At 40.5% G+C, this 17462-nt stretch overlaps 1 protein-coding gene across 3 annotated transcripts in view; it reads left to right on the top strand.

Moving 5' to 3' along the window:
* The window catches only part of LOC120557659 (arf-GAP with coiled-coil, ANK repeat and PH domain-containing protein 3-like), a 60555-nt gene that overhangs the window by 33591 nt on the left and 9502 nt on the right, over window positions 1–17462 (top strand). For all 3 annotated transcript variants that reach the window (XM_039798204.1, XM_039798203.1, XM_039798205.1), the window contains exons 5-18: window positions 3509–3567; window positions 3821–4004; window positions 4225–4269; window positions 4440–4535; window positions 5243–5317; window positions 6537–6548; window positions 13592–13704; window positions 13910–13961; window positions 14053–14153; window positions 14550–14661; window positions 14797–15029; window positions 16507–16576; window positions 16730–16824; window positions 17118–17338. In XM_039798204.1, the coding sequence (XP_039654138.1) occupies window positions 3509–3567; window positions 3821–4004; window positions 4225–4269; window positions 4440–4535; window positions 5243–5317; window positions 6537–6548; window positions 13592–13704; window positions 13910–13961; window positions 14053–14153; window positions 14550–14661; window positions 14797–15029; window positions 16507–16576; window positions 16730–16824; window positions 17118–17338 (1468 nt within the window). The remainder of the gene's footprint in view (window positions 1–3508; window positions 3568–3820; window positions 4005–4224; window positions 4270–4439; window positions 4536–5242; window positions 5318–6536; window positions 6549–13591; window positions 13705–13909; window positions 13962–14052; window positions 14154–14549; window positions 14662–14796; window positions 15030–16506; window positions 16577–16729; window positions 16825–17117; window positions 17339–17462) is intronic.

The raw sequence follows: 17462 nt of genomic DNA, 5'->3' as shown, positions 1-17462 counted from the left end.
AAAAAAAAAAAAATTTTTTATTTATAAAATTAAAAAAAAAAAAATAAAAAAAAAAAAATAAAAAAAAAAAATTTTAAAATTTAAATTATAATATAATTTTAACTTCCTCTGCCCCTCCATCACCTCTACTACTCCTACTTGTACCCTCCCCCATTACTTACACTTTACCACAGGCGTCCCACCTCTCTAACACCCAGGAATTACACTAATAGCTTGTCTGGCAGACAGTATGAAAGAAGGGATGGAGGGAAGGGAGGGAAAGACATTATAGTGAAAGGAAATCTGTCTTTGTTTGACCACCCACTGATGCCTATTTCTGCACCTTCTCAGCTTTCGTCAGCCACAAAAGAAGCCATTCAACTAGGAAAATAAATATCCCAGTAAAAGAAAATGTGTGTACTTCCAAACATACATAATTGGTACCCTTAATCTTAACAGATTGAGAATCATATCATAGTGGATTTGAACATATTTGTGTGAGATTATAGTGCCCAATTAACTTCTCTCCGCTGTGGTAGAATTTTTCCTGCAAAATCAACACGCTGGTTGTGTCTCTGCAGTTCTCGTGCAGAATAGATACAGGAAAGATGACTGATGGTTCTTCAACAACAGTAGACATTGAGGATTTTAGAAGCAGAGATCTTTTGCTGCCAAAAGTGCAGGGGAATTGAGTGTAGACGTGCTGTAGTGTGGGTCATACCAGGGTACCATAATCCAGAACTGGTTTGGGTGGAACATTTGGATTAGTTTACATGTGGGTCCAAAGTCAATCTGATGAAATTGATTTAGATTTAAATCTTTGCTGTAGAACTGGCCAGTTGTACCACCCTGGAAACTATCAATCCTTCATTTTGCACAGTACACGTTTTACTTGTAATTCCTGCGCCATTTAAAGAGGAGTAGTAGATGATTAATATTCCCACAATGAGTGCAGTGTACATTTGTGAAAATGTGTGAACTGCCATCTAAAGCAAGAATTCAGCCTGCAAAGTCATCAGGCTCTAGAGGAAAGTCATATGGAGTGACACGCCCACACACACGCACACACACACACACATGCACACACACACACACACACACACACACACACACACACTCCCATACTAAACTGGCAATCCTCAGTGTGTATGTTTATTAACTAGGGATTGCTATGGAACATTTAATCCACAGTCTACCAACAGCGATTGTTTTATACATTGTGTATGTGGCTATAAAACAATCACATTCTAATCCAAGTGCATTTTCTGTGTGTGTGTGTGTGTGTGTGTGTGTGTGTGTGTGTGTGTGTGTGTGTGTGTGTGTGTGTGTGTGTGTGTGTGTGTGTGTGTGTGCGAGTGTGCGAGACACATCCGTCCATGAGACACATTTTCTTAATAAAGATGGATGGTCTGCTCAACAGCAGCCATTCAGGGTTCAATATACTGTATAGTGTGGTCAGAAATATAAAAATTGAAGAGAAACCCTTGTATTGCTCACCATGCACAAGAAGACCAACACACACACACACACACACACTTTCCCATACTAAGCTGGCAATCCTCAGTGTGGTATGTTTATTAACTAGGGATTGCTATGGAACATTTAATCCACAGTCTACCAACAGTGACTGCTCTATACATTGTTTGTGTATGTGGCTATGAAACAATCACATTCTAATCCAAGTGCATTTTGTGTGTGTGGGGGTGGGGGTGTGTGTGTGTGTGTGTGTGTGTGTGTGTGTGTGTGTGTGTGTGTGTGTGTGTGTGTGTGTGTGTGTGTGTGTGTGTGCGCGAGACAAGTCCACGAGACCCATTTTCTTAATAAAGATGGATGGTCTGCTCAACAGCTGCCATTCAGGGTTCAATATACAGTATATGGAGTGTGGTCAGAAATATAAAAATGGAACCCTTGTCTTGCTCAACATGCACAAGAAAAAGCGGGAAACAACATAGAAGGAAGCAGAGGACAGCTGAAGGACAGAAGTGTGAGATGAGATAAAAGAAGGAAGAGGAGAAGTGGAAATCCCACAGGAAAAGTATTCTGGGATCCTTTAAGGCTAAAAAGCTGTTGAGGCAGCAGCTGAGTGAGTGCACATGTGTGTGTATATCCTCCTCTTCTCTCTCTCTCTCTCCATTGCTCTCCTCTGCCTGTGGCATAATCTGCTTCAGCAATAATGTGGAAGGGTTCATATTGTCATCTTGTGGCGAGATGTAGCAACTACAGATTTGAAGACTTAATCCAGTTGTCGTACCAATTGTTTACAGTTTTTTTCGATTGCTAAACGACAGTGGGCACAACTGGAGTCACATGTGCAAAACGCTAACTACAGTCTGCACAGCAGCAATTCAGGTGGACCAAACTCTAGTTCGTTTTTCATTGCTTGAACACAGTTTTCAAAACTCTACACACTTATCCCATGACTTTAACCACAATGTGCACAACACTGTAGATTTACAGCACTTTGTTCAAATGCTAACACACTGCTGTCAAAACTGTTAACCACACATTCAAAACAGAATAGATTTCAGTCTGGTGCCTATCAAACACTGCTGATTGCAATTTTAGCTGAAAGCCTAAGCAGGTGTCTTGTTTTAGACTAGTTAGTGAACATATACGGTATTTATACAGAGAAAGCTCAGAAAGCCTTTTTTTGTATACAAACACCAAATAACAATGAAACAATTATACACTGTACTGTTTGAGAGAAACAGGTAAAAGAGCAAAGATACCAATATGTCCAGGTAAGATATCTGAGGTTATATACACAGCTATAAAAAAAAGTGAAAAACACTATATCTTTACAATAGTAAAACTGCGTTCTTACTGTTTTTCAGAAAGTAATGGAGGTGAAAGCAATAGAAACACCACATTCATTTGTATTTAGAGATGATGAAGACATCCAATGTGATGAAGAAAACTTGCCACATGATGCTGGAGAGAGGCAGGATTAGTCACACTATTCTTTGGTACTGTTACGTACTTTTAGTTTTTTTCCCCCAGTAATTCCATAAATTACTAGAGACAAAATACTTTATTGAAGAAAACTGCTGATTTTCATTCCTTCTTGTTTACCTTATGTAAAAATTGGTATGCTATACAATCTATATTTTTTCCTTAAATAAACTGTTGAGTAGTGTCAAGTCACTCAAATTGTTCAAACAGTAAAGATGGAAAAGTTTGTAATTTCTGTATTGGTGTTTGACGCTAGTGTTTTTACCCTCAGTGTGTTCTGAGTGACAGTGTGTGTTATCTCAGTGAGGACTGTGCATAGTGTTTGGCTGCACTGAGCCTGTTTTGAGACGTGTGTGAAGAGTTGTGTTGCTTGGAATGAGTTTTGCAGGTGATGTGAACTGTTTAGTTCAGGTGACTGTTGGTAGTGCAGACTGTAGTTTGAGTTTTGCACATGTGACTCCAGTTGTGTCCACTGTCGTTTAGCAATCAGAAAAAACTGTAACTGCTGTGCTCTGTATCTCATATTCTAATATTAAATGCTCATGTTTCACACCTCTGTTTCCTTCTCTATGCACAGATATTGTTTGACCAGGCTCAGAGGTCAATCAAGCAGCAGCTTCACACCTTCATTAAAGAGTGAGTATCTCATCACAATTATTTAGCTTCCTCCTGCTAAAGAAAGATGTAACACATGTTTGAGTTTATATAAAATGAGGAAAGACTGGTGTTGTGATGAATATGGACATTTTACAGCAGAAAGTGGCCAGTAATGCCCAGTAATAACACAAATCATGCATTTCAAAATAAAAGACCCACATGCTCTTGTGATTTGGCATAGACATGGACATAAATTAAACTCTTTGTCTCTACTTTACTGTGCCTCCTTCAGGGATGTGCGTAAATTCAAGGACACCAAGAAGCAGTTTGACCGTGTGCGTGAGGATATGGAGCTGGCCCAGGTGAAGAACGCCCAGGCACCCAGGAACAAGGTGCACGAGGCTGAAGAGGCCACACAGGCCCTCATCCTCAGCCGCAAAGCCTTCAGGCACCTGGCACTAGACTACGTACTACAGGTGAAAAACACACACATACTAACACACGCCAGATTATATTACCAGTGCTGTCCTTTAGGTGACGCTGACACTCAACAACTGCTGAGCCCCCGACACAAAATTCTCAACACTCCTGAATGCAGAAAAGGAAACACTTGTTGGCTTTAAAAAGTGATTAAATCATATATAATCTCAAACAGGCAGCCTAAAATCTGCATTTTGCTTTTCCTCTTTGTTTCAGATTAATGTTCTTCAGGCCAAGAAGAAGTTTGAAATCCTGGATGCAGTTAGTAGCCCAGATATATATCCTCTAATGTCTGATTCACATCTTAACATTATTGTATTGATTTTTTTATACGTATGCGTGTCAAATATATGCATGTGTCTCTGTGGTGTGAGAAGGATTAGTAACACGGTTGATTTAGAACCATCGTTGTCTCTGCGTGTCTTCTGCAGATGCTGTCCTTCATGCGCGCCCAGTACACTCTGTTCCAACAAGGCTTTAACATCTTGGACGAGATTGACCCCTATATGAAAAAACTGGCTGCACAGGTAAGATGAGAGGAACTACATGGAAATACGTGTGCACTGTTCCACTACTTTTGTTACTGTATTTGCTCAGCATCCCCTTATGAACAACAGCTCTTTTGCCAAATAATCGACAAACTGGAATAATCAGTGCAGTCTGGTTTTCATTGACATGTCATTTAAGTGTCTGTGGTTGTAGAGTTTTAGATTCTTTTAATTAAATGCATTAAAATGTCTTACAGCAGAAACTATGACTTCATATCGAAGTTATATTCTAGATTTAGGTTTATAGAGGTTTGTTTAGTCATAGAGAAAAATACTATATCAAGCCGAACAACGTGCCCTTGAAATAAATTATTCTTTCCCAATATCAGTTTTGTAAAATATGTTTTCCCTTTAACATAAGTTTAAGTGTTAAGCGTCATATTGCCTCTGAGGTGTGACATAATGTCTTCATCCTACGGACTTTCCCTATCTTTCTGGTCATTTAAAGACATTTAGGCCTTGTGCATACAAAAAATATAATATATTTATTATTTGTTGACTACAATAAAATAGTTATAAGATGACTATCTAAACACACACAGCAAGGATATGTAAATGTTACAGCGTGTACAAATGTGTGTGCATAGTTTTCTGTCTGTGTGTATTGTGTGTATTGTGTTTCTTTTATTCCGCTCACACTTTAGTTGACCTGTTTAATTGACTCTGCTGTCGTATGCTCTGTGCAGCTGGATCAGCTGGTCATTGACTCGGCCATGGAGAAGAGGGAGCTGGAGCACAAACACGCCCTCATCCAGCAGAGAGTAAGACAACAATACAACTCTTCTCGCACTTTTGCAATTTTGATGAATACATTACAAACTTGAACAAAGAATCTCATCTATTTACATATTAAGTATTTTTGATATATCATATTTACCATCTTGGAATCTAAAATGCTAAGAGTAGGTGTCACAGTGGTGTATTTTATGCTTGTCAGGGGGAAATTAGATAAGTTTCCTAATTGTTGCTGAACTAGATTTTTTCTCTCGACACAAAAGTCCTATCAGCATTTTTCACTCTCACTCAGCGTAGCATTTTCCCTTTTCAGTGGAAGAAGCTCAATAACAAAGATGGGGTTTGAAAACTGTCTGGAATCTAAAATAGGTATTGACATAACAAAAACTCATCTTATGTCAACATCAAATGCCTTGAATGTTTAAAAAAAGCCTTTCTGCAGAAGCGTTGAATTATTTTTACTGCGTCGGTTTCGTGACTTGTTTTCTTTCCTTTCCTTTTTATTTTTATTAACAGAGGCGCCAAAAGCCTTTCAAAAATTATGAGAATAAGTTGAATAAGTATTGCATGTAGTTTTTTCTTCACACTCAAATGAAGAATTTTATGTAAGAAAGCAGTTTCCACAAAGACAAGTTTGATATTTTTATATTATGGGTCACTCAGCTGTATAAAACCAATTCTTTCAAACCCTTGCCCTGCTCAACAGTCACACTCATGCACAGATAGACAAAAATCGTTCCATCTGTTACTTGAAGAGATGCCAAAACCATGGCAGTTCTTCTGCCCAAGTTGGCCCTTCCCTCTGATCGATTTAGTTGCCAAGTGGAGGCATCCTGCCAGACACAGCACACAGCTCTGTGCCGACCTAATGGCCTTTCAGCCACACTTCAACTTTAATTTGAAAACCTAGCACTGAGTGATGCCATTGACTTCATTTTTGATTATTCTGTACTCAAACAACAAGGTGAACACGCTTCATGTCTATGGTGCTTTCGCTAAAAAGTCAGGGATTTTCTAATGAGATAAAGAACAACTATTTCCTGGAGGCCTTGTGTGTTTCAGGAGCACTCGGAACTAGCAAGCTAATTGCTACTTATGTAAAAAAAAGACTTTCTGGACACTGATTTGGACCTGATTTCTCATAATAACAACATATTTGGCTTCATGTCGTGAAATTCAATTAGTGGTGATCTTGTATTAACACTTTGATTTCTTTTTCTCTCTCCACCCACGTTCTTCCTCCAGACTCTGATGCAGGTGAGTTTATATTTTTACATTTCTATCTGAAGCCTTAACTTCCACAACCTGCACATTACATGCCATGTACTGCAGTGCAAAACATTGACATGATGACAATCCTGTCAAGTTTTAGAGGTTTTTAAAGGCATTTGTGTGTGTGTGTGTGTGTGTGTGTGTGTGTGTGTGTGTCTGTGTGTGTGTGTGTGTGTGTGTGTGTGTGTGTGTGTGTTTGTGTGTGCGTGTGTGTGATAGTTGTTTAGCAATGTAGAACAGATTGAGTGACTGATGTATGGAGTTTTATAGCCATGCGGGCTGGCTCCTGTTGCAGGAATCAATAGGCTGTTTGGAACTCTAGTGCAGACATTGTGTGTGTGTGTGTGTGTGTGTGTGTGTGTGTGTGTGTGTGTGTGTGTGTGTGTGTGTGTGTGTGTGTGTGTGTGTGTGTGTGTGTGTGTGTGTGTGTGTGTGTGTGTGTGTGTGTGTGTGTGTGTGTGTGTGTGTGTTTTTGTGTGTGTGTGTGTGTGTGTGTGTGTGAGAATGTGTGAGAATGTGTGTGCCGGAGGGGTGTGATTGTCAAGTCAAGTTTATTTCATCCGAATAGAAATTACAGTGCTCATACCCGCCTTAATGGCCATAAAAAGATAGAGCATAAATACAATACAAATAGACCATAAATACAGTACAGAAATTATACAAATGTACGTTTAAAGTGCTTGTTGTGCTGTCTGATAGCCTGAGGTATAAAAGAGAGAGCACACCGCTTAGTTCGTGTCACAGGAGGCCTTAGCCTACCACTGCGTTCCATAACCCTACCAGTCAAATTACCATGAAGAGGGTGACCAGGGTCCCTCGTGTCATTTTTGCCAGGCAGTCATCATATACTTTATCCACTGTATTTAACTCTCCTACCAGTTTATCCTGGCCTTCTCAGTTGCCCCAGCATTCCCACCCCAACCCAGCACACAGTAACTCCAAACACTACATATCACTGACATCATGGGCGTCAGTTTGGTTTCAAATGTGCTGGGGACAGAGACACATTTTCTCTTTCACGCAGGTCATGTTTTGAAAGCCGCTGTCCTGTAGCTTACTAATTTAAATGAGTAAAAATGTATACAAAAATGTGATGATGTCCGACACGTTTTATGAAGAAGAAAGCCTTTAGTTTTCAAATAACATTAGACATACGATCCACTATGTTCTGCTTCATGTATCCATATACCATGTTGACAATGTGAACGTGACATCAGACTCAGAGAGAGGACTCTGACAAAAACATTCTCACCACATCAGTATTCACCTTAAAAGACTGCAAATTCCTCATACAATATACATGTGGAGGTCATTTTTCCATCAATAAGTCAACATGATCAGACCATGTTAGCCTATCATTAAAAGTCAGAAGCTTGTGTGTTTCATTACTCGTCATGATTTTGTGTCTTTCGAGACTCGCCTCTTCACAAAGTCCTTCCGTCCCCCTGACACGTGATACTTTTCTTCACCCTGCCTGTAATACTCATCTAAGGAACTTTTATTAGACAAACCCTTCAAACGTATTTTTTTTAAAGATTTTCTTTTTTGGGCTTTTCCCGCCTTTAATTGATAGGAGAGCTAGATGAGAAAGGGGAGAGAGAGGGGGGGAAGACATGCAGGAAATCGTCACAGTTGGACCTCTGCGTCGAGGCATAAAACTCTAAGTAAATGTGCCCACTGAGCCAACCCAGCCATACCTTCAAGCGTATTTTTGTCTCTCCTTTGATGTTGTCTTTGTTCTCTTGTTCTAGATCTCTCAGCTTCTCCTTCATTTTTCTTTTTTTCTCGTCCCTTACATGCACACATGCATGGAGGCAAACAAACACTCCTTTGATTCTCATAACTGCACATATACAAACACACATACACACACACACAAACAGCTTCTCACCCTCCCTCTCACCTACCTGTGCCTCTCTTTGAAGAAAACAGCTCTCCCAAATATCCTCCTGCTATTTTGTGCTGTTCCAATTTGTTTCATCTGAAGATTGAACCCTGAGGATCTGTCAGCAAGCTGGTTAAGAAGATATCATTGTCAAAGTAGGAGCTTAGTCTCCTAGCTACAGTATGATGCTTTTTGTGTGTGTTTAGCAATATTGTGCAGTATGCCTGCAGTATAGCTTGTATACAGTATATCCGGTATTGGTACTTGTATGAGTAAGGATGGTCATTTAAGCTTTGTGAGGAGATTTTTTACTGGAACATTTCACATTTCTGTGCACTTCTTTTTTATTTAAGATTATTATAAAGGGCATTTTTTAAAGCCTTTATTAGACAGGACATCTTAGATAAGAAATGGGGAGAGAGGGGGAATGACATGTAGCAAAGGGCTGAAAGTAGAATTAAACCTGCAGTTGCTGCGGCAAGGACTGAGCCTTTGTACATGGGGCGCACGCTCAACCAGCTGAGCTATCCAGGCGCCCCAGCTCTTATTATTCTATATAATACATGTTGAAATATTTCAAACTAACCAGAATGCCCCAGATTTCTATTACTTTTATCTCGAGGTTGTCATATCCCCACAGTCCTTGTTTCAGTCAATATAAAAAATAGAAATATGAATTTAATCTAATGAAATAAGCCTACTGAGCTCAGCTGGCTCTGTTCTCTGATGTTGTTCATTAACTCTGCCTCAACCCACATCCTCCTCCGTCCACTGCCAGCTCCACCCATAGTCAACAGATGGCATTGCAACACACAATAGTTGGTTGAATGAAAGACAGCAGATGAAGGAGAAAAAGAGAAAAAGACATAAAAAAGGAGATCAGTTTAAGATTTGCGATTTTCCAAAATGACATGAGCAGAAGCAGACTAAACACTGCGCCTATGAGGAAAAGCATTTTCCAGAGTCATCAGCATGGGGATCATGGGAAACCAGACGCACAGATCTTTGTTGGTTGATTATCAAAGCCAATCAGTGATAATGCACTAGAAAGTCAAAATTTCTTCTGTCTCCTACCACCTTACTTTGTAATTGAATCTGTGAAAAAAAAAAAGTTCACAAATAAAAAGCCTATGGAAAATAAATAGGCAGGCAGCATGAAATGATTCAGGAGAGAAAGTTGCCATGATCCATTTCAGATTTTCTCCCTTTCTCTTTTTTTAAAACTGCCTGTGTCGACTCGTATGCAAATGTGCGTGTGCAGGAAGCAAAGCAAACGAGACCGCAGAGTTTGTGAATTATAAATGGTACACATCCTTTATTAATAGACCATTAAGTAACTGCAGTAGTCATACTCAGAAGAGAATAAGATAGCTTCATCATGAATGTAGACTAAACTCAATGTCACTTTGGGCGAGTAATTTTTCAGTGGGAGGAAGACGGATAACAGAGGAATGCAGAGGTACATGAAGTAAAGTGGAAATCCACTGTGACATTCAAAAGATTCTCATGACTTTGTCACGAACATGAAACTGGGACAACAATCTTATCAGCAGTGAGAAATGACTTTAATCATCCCATCTCTGTTCCTTGTTCTTTCGCCTCTCTTCCTCTTATTTTTATGGTGCTCTTAAACACACCTTTACTTTAACAGTTCTTGGTAAATCTGCAATTGTCTCGACTACTCCCTCCCCTTTTTTATATTCCACATGCTCTCTCTTTCTTCTCTCTCTATTCTTTCACAGCATGCATTTTATGTGTGCAGGACTTCATTGTGGCTCCCAGGGGGATTGTCGCCTCAGCTCTTCCATCCTCCATTGTTACAGCATTTGGCTGCTGTACAAGTTTTTAAGTCAGAAATGGACAAAAACAGAAAAAAATATGCAAGTGCTGTAAGAAAACTGTTGTGAGTGGGCGAGGAAACATTCTATAAACCAAATTGTGTTTATTGCAATGTAGATTACATTTCATCACTTTGTGTCAGTTCCAATGGTTGAACTAAACTATAACCTTAATCTGTTCATTCACGGTAACTGTGTTTGTAGCCTGTACAGTATTACATCAGGGCTTTAAATAACATTTGTGTTAAAACATGCAGCTGTATAGTGGTCCAAACATACCATCACAACATCTTTAATTAGATTCAAGCTGGGAGCCTTTGTTGCATGCTGTCTTCCTCCGTCTCTCCCCACATTTCATGTCTGTCTCTAATGTCAAATTGTAGAATAAAGTCAAAAATTCTAAATAAATAAGTTAAAGCATGGCAACTAGTCCCAAACTGTATCCCAGACAGAAGCAGTGATTTAAAGTCACTATTATTTCACTTCCTTAAACCTTGTATACAGTATGACTAGGGGTGAACGCAAAGATATAAGCACCTATAAAATTTATGTAATTCAATGCAGCACATTACTCATATGATATTTATGAGGCTGTATTGTGCCAGTGTTTTGTTGGATTGTATTATTGAACAGGTGTGTCTGTTCACCCAGTGGACTGGACACACATACAACACCACCTAAAAATACAATAGCCTAATTGAATTAACATTTATGACATAGTCTCACAGGTATTTCAACATATTTAACAACGATCAATTCTGCAATATAAATATATTTTGTTGGCCCCTGGTTTAAATATAGGCCGTGTTGCGGCATCCTGTGCCTTTGGACACTTGTGTGCTGCAATCCTCCATGGTCCTGGTTGATTTAAAGTGGGAGGGGGATCTGGGTTGGTGTTTGGGGAGCAATAATGTCAGCTTGATTAAGCAGGAATAGTGTTAAGAGCCGCAGACAGATGGAAAGCTGACTCCTCCAAAACTGTGGGTACTAGGATACTTTAGGATACATAGAGCCAGAGGGGAGCCTTAAATCGCGGTCTGGGGCGGGGAGGAGGCACGGTAGGCTACGGCCGCTCACGCGGGCCCCCGCTGTAAAAATGAAATGTTTGATCTCCGGCAGCCGCGACGGGGTCATCGGGGCACGCGGACAGCTGTATGATAATGAGCGCTCGCGCCAGATTCACGCGGTCTTGGCAGTCGGCAGGTGGCGTCGAGTGAAGAAACGACACGAGCGCGCCGCTGTTGGCTGACAGTCTCTCATCTGGGCTCTTGTGGGATGCGCGTGTGTTCGTTACCGGTTCGTTCGCTGCTCCAACTTAATAACCTGTCTTTTAGAGATGCTCTTCTCTCTGACAAGCATCTTTGCATAATTTATTTATTTATTACTTTTTTTTATTTTTATTCTTTTATTATTGAGTTTGAGATGCTGTTGGATGTCAGTGTGATTAAGATGAAGATATTTGGCAGGCTGGACTATACACTGGTGAGGAACGTCATTTCGTCATTACGTTTCGTTTTGTCTTATAGTTTTCTTCAGTCAGTTTTCATGAATTTTTCTATTATCATTGTTTGTTTTTAAACCAGTCTCTAGAAAGATTTTGTGTGTGTGTGTGTGTGTGTGTGTGTGTGTGTGTGTGTGTGTGTGTGTGTGTGTGTGTGTGTGTGTGTGTGTGTGTGTGTGTGTGTGTGTGTGTGTGTGTGTGTGTGTGTGTGTGTGTGTGTGTGTTTCTGTGGACGAAACACCTGAATGCCATGACAAATTGCTGTCACACATCCCACCATCTTTTTGCTTCACATGGCCTGGATGTTTTCACACAAACCTGGTAAAATTATACAAGATGATGCTTAAAATACATTTAGCAGTTATATTCTGGTTATATACCAATGTCACACATTGGCACTCTCTATATGAACCATTCACGTTCATCTACACAAAGCAGCCAAGATGATCCTTCTGAATGGACATTTCTAGCAATATAAAATGAAAAAAAGCTATTTGTGATTGTTTGTGTCATCTGGAATGATCAATGAAAACACCCCAATACTTTTGACAAAGTAAAAAGTGCATAGAAAGTGCATGAAGACATCAGTGTGCATATACAGTCAGTGGGGTTTTAAAAAAAAGAATACACAGTATTAATAAATGATCTTTTCAAGAGAAGAGATATAGCAAAGTGACAGAGCATGGTCGTGTGTGTGTGTGTGTGTGTGTGTCTGTGTGTGTGTCTCGCTTTCTCTATTTCTCCCTCTCTCTCTCTGCCCTCCTCTCCCACACTTCCTCTCCTCGCAACCACTCTCTTAGATCCAGATGGAATCACACTGTCTGAACCAAATGTGCCACAAACTTGTCAGATGATGTTTGTTTTCCACCCGCTTCCCGTACCTCTTCTCCAGTGTGTGTGTGTGTGTGTGTGTGTGTGTGTGTGTGTGTGTGTGTGTGTGTGTGTGGTCATCTGCCATATATTACCTTGCACCCAAACCAGAGGCCTCCTTAACAAAAGTGAAACCATAACCTCAGTCTTGGCTTTCATTTAAATCACGTGTCCTTGTGTTTTTCACCTCGCTAAGCAGGTGGCATCTGGCTTTAAATGCCTTTCTTAGGTAATCTAACTCTGTGTGGATAAAACAGATTAGAAATTACAGAATATTTTAGTTGACAGGTCGAGTGGTGCAGATTTGACATATTCTTTGAATTAAAGGTAAACTACTAAACAGATGGTGGAGAGAAGATGGACACAACAGAGGAATTGTTCCGCTGTGTGTCAACACAGCTACTGTATGTGGTGCTGATAATGCGCTATCTCTGTTTTCCCTTGTTATGATTAGGTGGACTTTTACACGTATTGCTCCACGGTGTCACCTCAGTGCGTTCAGCCTTGTATTAGCTTCAGCTGAACTTTACCATGCATTTTTACACAAAACAAGGACTGTGGATTTTGCCCCCCATTGATTACATTGGAATTGCTTTAGGAAAGGAAACTGTTTGCGGCCTGTATGGACAGGATAAATTATTACAGCCACCACTAACTCTTTAATGTGTCTTATGTGCATATGAGCATGCTAGTAAATGTTTTAAGGCAGACTTGAACAATAGGGTGAGCCATCATTCAACTGGCTATAGTTTATAGAGTGGAAAGGGACGACGCCTGTTGTTTTTAAAGACACTAGTGTTGTTTTTGTCAGAGCAAGAACAACTAAATCATGAAAACATGGCTGTTGCAGTACGATGGTTTTTGGCATTTCATTGGCACTCTGTTCAAATTAAATCATGCATTGATCTTGTGCACCCATGTGTTCTTCCTACAGGACTTTTCTTATGATGACCCCAAGTTGGAATTCAATGTGGATGCTGCCAATGGTGTGGTCATGGAGGGCTATCTCTTCAAGAGGGCCAGCAACGCCTTCAAGACCTGGAACAGGTACAAGAGAAGTGAAGAGGGAGAGCATAACAGAGAGGGAATCAACACAAATAATTAAAGTTAATGAAATAACCAGTACATATGCACTATAGGTAAAAATAAAATAGCATAACACTAAAAATACATCTTTTGTAAGGAAAAGGTCTGGTCTGTTAATCTTTTTTTCTCTCAAACTGTTTCACTCATACCTTCTCCCTTCCTCAAGGCGGTGGTTTTCTATACAAAACAGCCAGCTGGTCTACCAGAAGAAACTCAAGGTACAGTGATTTTTGTAAATTTTAATTAAACATTTTTGAAGGGTGAATAGGCTAAAGGTGTTGTTGTGACACTCCTCTCTGCCGATGACAGGACTCTTTGACAGTGGTGGTGGAAGACCTGAGGCTGTGCTCTGTCAAATTGTGCGAAGATAATGAGAGGAGGTTCTGCTTCGAGGTGGTTTCACCTACTAAGTGAGTGATGTGTGTGTGTGTGTGTGTGTGTGTGTGTGTGTGTGTGTGTGTGTGTGTGTGTGTGTGTGTGTGTGTGTGTGTGTGTGTGTGTGTGTGTGTGTGTGTGTGTGTGTGTGTGTGTGCGTGTGTGTGTGATAGTTGTTTAGCAATGTAGAACAGATTGAGTGACTGATGTATGGAGTTATGGATGTGGAAGAATATATGGAATCTGTGAAGATTTAGTGAGGAATGTGTAATGGAATAGAAATTGGCAATAAAATGGCCATAAAAGATAGAGCATATATACAATACAAATAGACCACAAATGTGTTAATATAATGGTACTAACAGAATAACATTTTTATAGTTTAATTAGTAATTGGAAGGTATATGTAACCGGCCTCTACAAACCTTCAGGAGCTGCATGCTGCAGGCTGAGTCTGAGAAGCTGCGGCAGGCTTGGATCCAGACAGTCCAGGCAAGCATCGCCTCGGCTTACAAAGACATCGCCGACAATTACTACATTGAGGTACGAAAACCCACACATATACACATACAGCAACAGTGACATGATAGCACACAAGTTCTGTTTCTTTGTATTACAAATTGGTCCCCCGGTTAGCTTTAGAAGTTCTGTCTCTGACCTGTCTGCCTGTCTCTGCAGCGTTTGGACCGGACAGCCTCGCCCTCCACCAGCAGCATCGACTCTGCCAGCGAGCCCAGAGAGAGAGGGGAGAGGGCTGATAAGGGAGTTCGGGGAGGCGGGGAAAGCCTCCTCCAGAGGGTACAGAGCCTGCCGGGCAACGAGCTATGCTGTGACTGCGGCCAAACGGCTCCCTGCTGGGCCTCCATCAACCTAGGAGTGCTGCTCTGCATCGAGTGCTCGGGGATCCACAGGTAACTGCACTTACAAGTACACAGTACAAGAGTTTGTTGAGAGGCGGAGACAACAACGGAACTGATTTTGTGAATGTGATATAACAATCTATAGAATGGTGTTGCAGGAATTTAGCCAGCTCAAAACATCTTTCCAAGCCTTCATCCTCACTGGTCACAGTCAGCCTGAGGGACATTTGTCCTGTTTTTCTGCTTGCTTTATTCATACAACTCACCTGAACAAACACCTGCGTTAAGGGTAGAATATGTGATGAGTATCAGCCTACTGTTTGTAAACACAAAGTGTTCAAAGTTGGCTCCTCCCCGGCTCAACGGCCAGAGAAAGAGAGTGCAGCAGCAGTCGAGCGAGCTCAAGAGTGAATGAAGAGTGGGAGCAATGAACAAAGCCGTAAACAAAGGAATAAAAGCTCTTTTCTCATTGTCTCGCAGAGGTTATGTGCCAAAGCACAAATAAACACACACACACCTCTGCGGGAAGGTGCCACATTGTCCGATTATAAGCGAATGCAGAGCTTCATCCTGTTGGTTTCTGTTTCAGTTAGACGTGTTTGTCAGTATGAGCCCCGAAGGGCAAACGACAGCTGGAAATGAGAATGCTGTTATTGCCTGGGGGTTTACACACCCACACGGGGCCGAAAGGTTTTTGTTGACGCCCAGAAGCGTCCTAAAGCGTCTCCTAAATAAAAAGACAAAGAGAAAATACAGGCAGAGGGCAGGGGCTCTGCACATACAGACACCTCCACACACTTGTAGTGGGTCATAAGTGATAATTGAGAGGAATTTCTTTTTTTTAGTCTATACATTGTTTTTTGAGAAAAGCATTTCATATTATACCTTTTAAAGCATTACATATTATATGCAAGTAACGTTGCAGTTGTCTCCTCTGATATGCTTTTGTTTGGCAAACACAGTTCCACTTTCCATTACATCAATGCATATTAATATTGTACATTTGACTGTACATTTGATCTTTTTTTATATTTTATATATTATTACTGTAAATTAGTTTTTTTAATATATATGTTGTCTGGATAATATATGTTGTTTGTATAGCTGGAGTTTGTAACAATAATAATTTCCCCCTGGGATTATTCAAGTATTTCTGATTCTGATCAACTCATCAATCAAAGCGCTATTGTGATAGAAAAGATACAGCGACAGTTATCCAGATATCCACCAGACGTAGTTAAAAAATATGGGTGTGTGAAACTGATATTTTATGGAAAAAACAAGGCAACAATCTGCAAATTGGATTTATAGTCACCAGTGTGGATGTTCAAGTAATTAGAGAAGGCTGTTTTTAGTTTAGCTCTTGAGGCTTTCAGTCTTTTAAGTGTAGAGAGACAGGAAACGTTTGCCTCTTCATGCAGTTGTGATAAAAGGGGAAAGAGTAAAAATGTGCTGAAATCTTGCAGTTAGATAGAAACTCTCCTTACACATTCTTAATAGAATCTCTTTTTCTTCCTGTTACTTTCAGGAGTTTAGGCGTCCATTGCTCTAAAGTGCGTTCACTGACGTTAGACTCATGGGAGCCAGAATTACTTAAGGTGCGTATCCCCAACACGTTTTCCCTACAGCTTCTTCTCTCTCCCACTAGAGGCATTGCATTTATTATTCCTTTAGTGCATTGCAAAACAATTTGAACTACTCTTGTCTCTGTCTTCCATCTTTGTCCTCCTTCCTTATTCTCTCATGTTTAGCTGATGTGTGAATTGGGGAACACTGTGATCAACCATATTTATGAGGGAGCCTGCGAGGTGCTGGGAGCGAAAAAACCTGGACCGTCCAATTCAAGGTGAGTCTTTTACTCCAAGAGGAGCGTTTGGCAAGGGAAAGTTCATTTAAGCAAAAAGGAAAGAAAAACATTATCTACTGTACATGTCATTGTTAGATGCTGTTTGCTATTGGTCTAATGCCACTCTTAAGTCAGTTAGGTTAAATCTTATCTGTATGGTGTCCGGTAATACCTGTCTCTCAGTTTCCACCATCTTATTTTTACTACATGACTCAATCCAATCTACAACCAATTATCTGTATGTCATGTCTCCAATTATCTAAAATTGTCAGTTTGTGATCATCTACCTTCAGACAGGAGAAAGAGGCCTGGATCAAGTCTAAGTACGTGGAGAAACGCTTCCTGAAGAAAATAAGTGGGAGCGAGGCATTGGTGGAGGGTGAAAGGAAGTCCCGGCCCTGGACGGTGAAGAAGTGCCGGCGACACAACAGCTCTGTTCGGGTCCCCAACAAGGCCCGCAGGAAGTACCATCGCTACGAGCCGGGCAGCGCTTCACCCGCAAACCTCTCAGCTGGTCAGTGCAGAGAAATAACTTTTCTGTAGTAGCACAAGACTCATGAAATCAAGATATTTGTATATAGAGTGTACTAATACACTCTGCCCAGACTGAAATCTTGTTGTGATGTTTTGTCCTTTTG

The sequence above is a fragment of the Perca fluviatilis genome, chromosome 4 (genome assembly GCF_010015445.1).
Source record: "Perca fluviatilis chromosome 4, GENO_Pfluv_1.0, whole genome shotgun sequence".
In the NCBI taxonomy this organism is placed as follows: Eukaryota; Metazoa; Chordata; class Actinopteri; order Perciformes; family Percidae; genus Perca; species Perca fluviatilis.
Note: the sequence above shows the minus strand (reverse complement) of the source record. Positions and strands in the feature narration are given on the sequence as shown.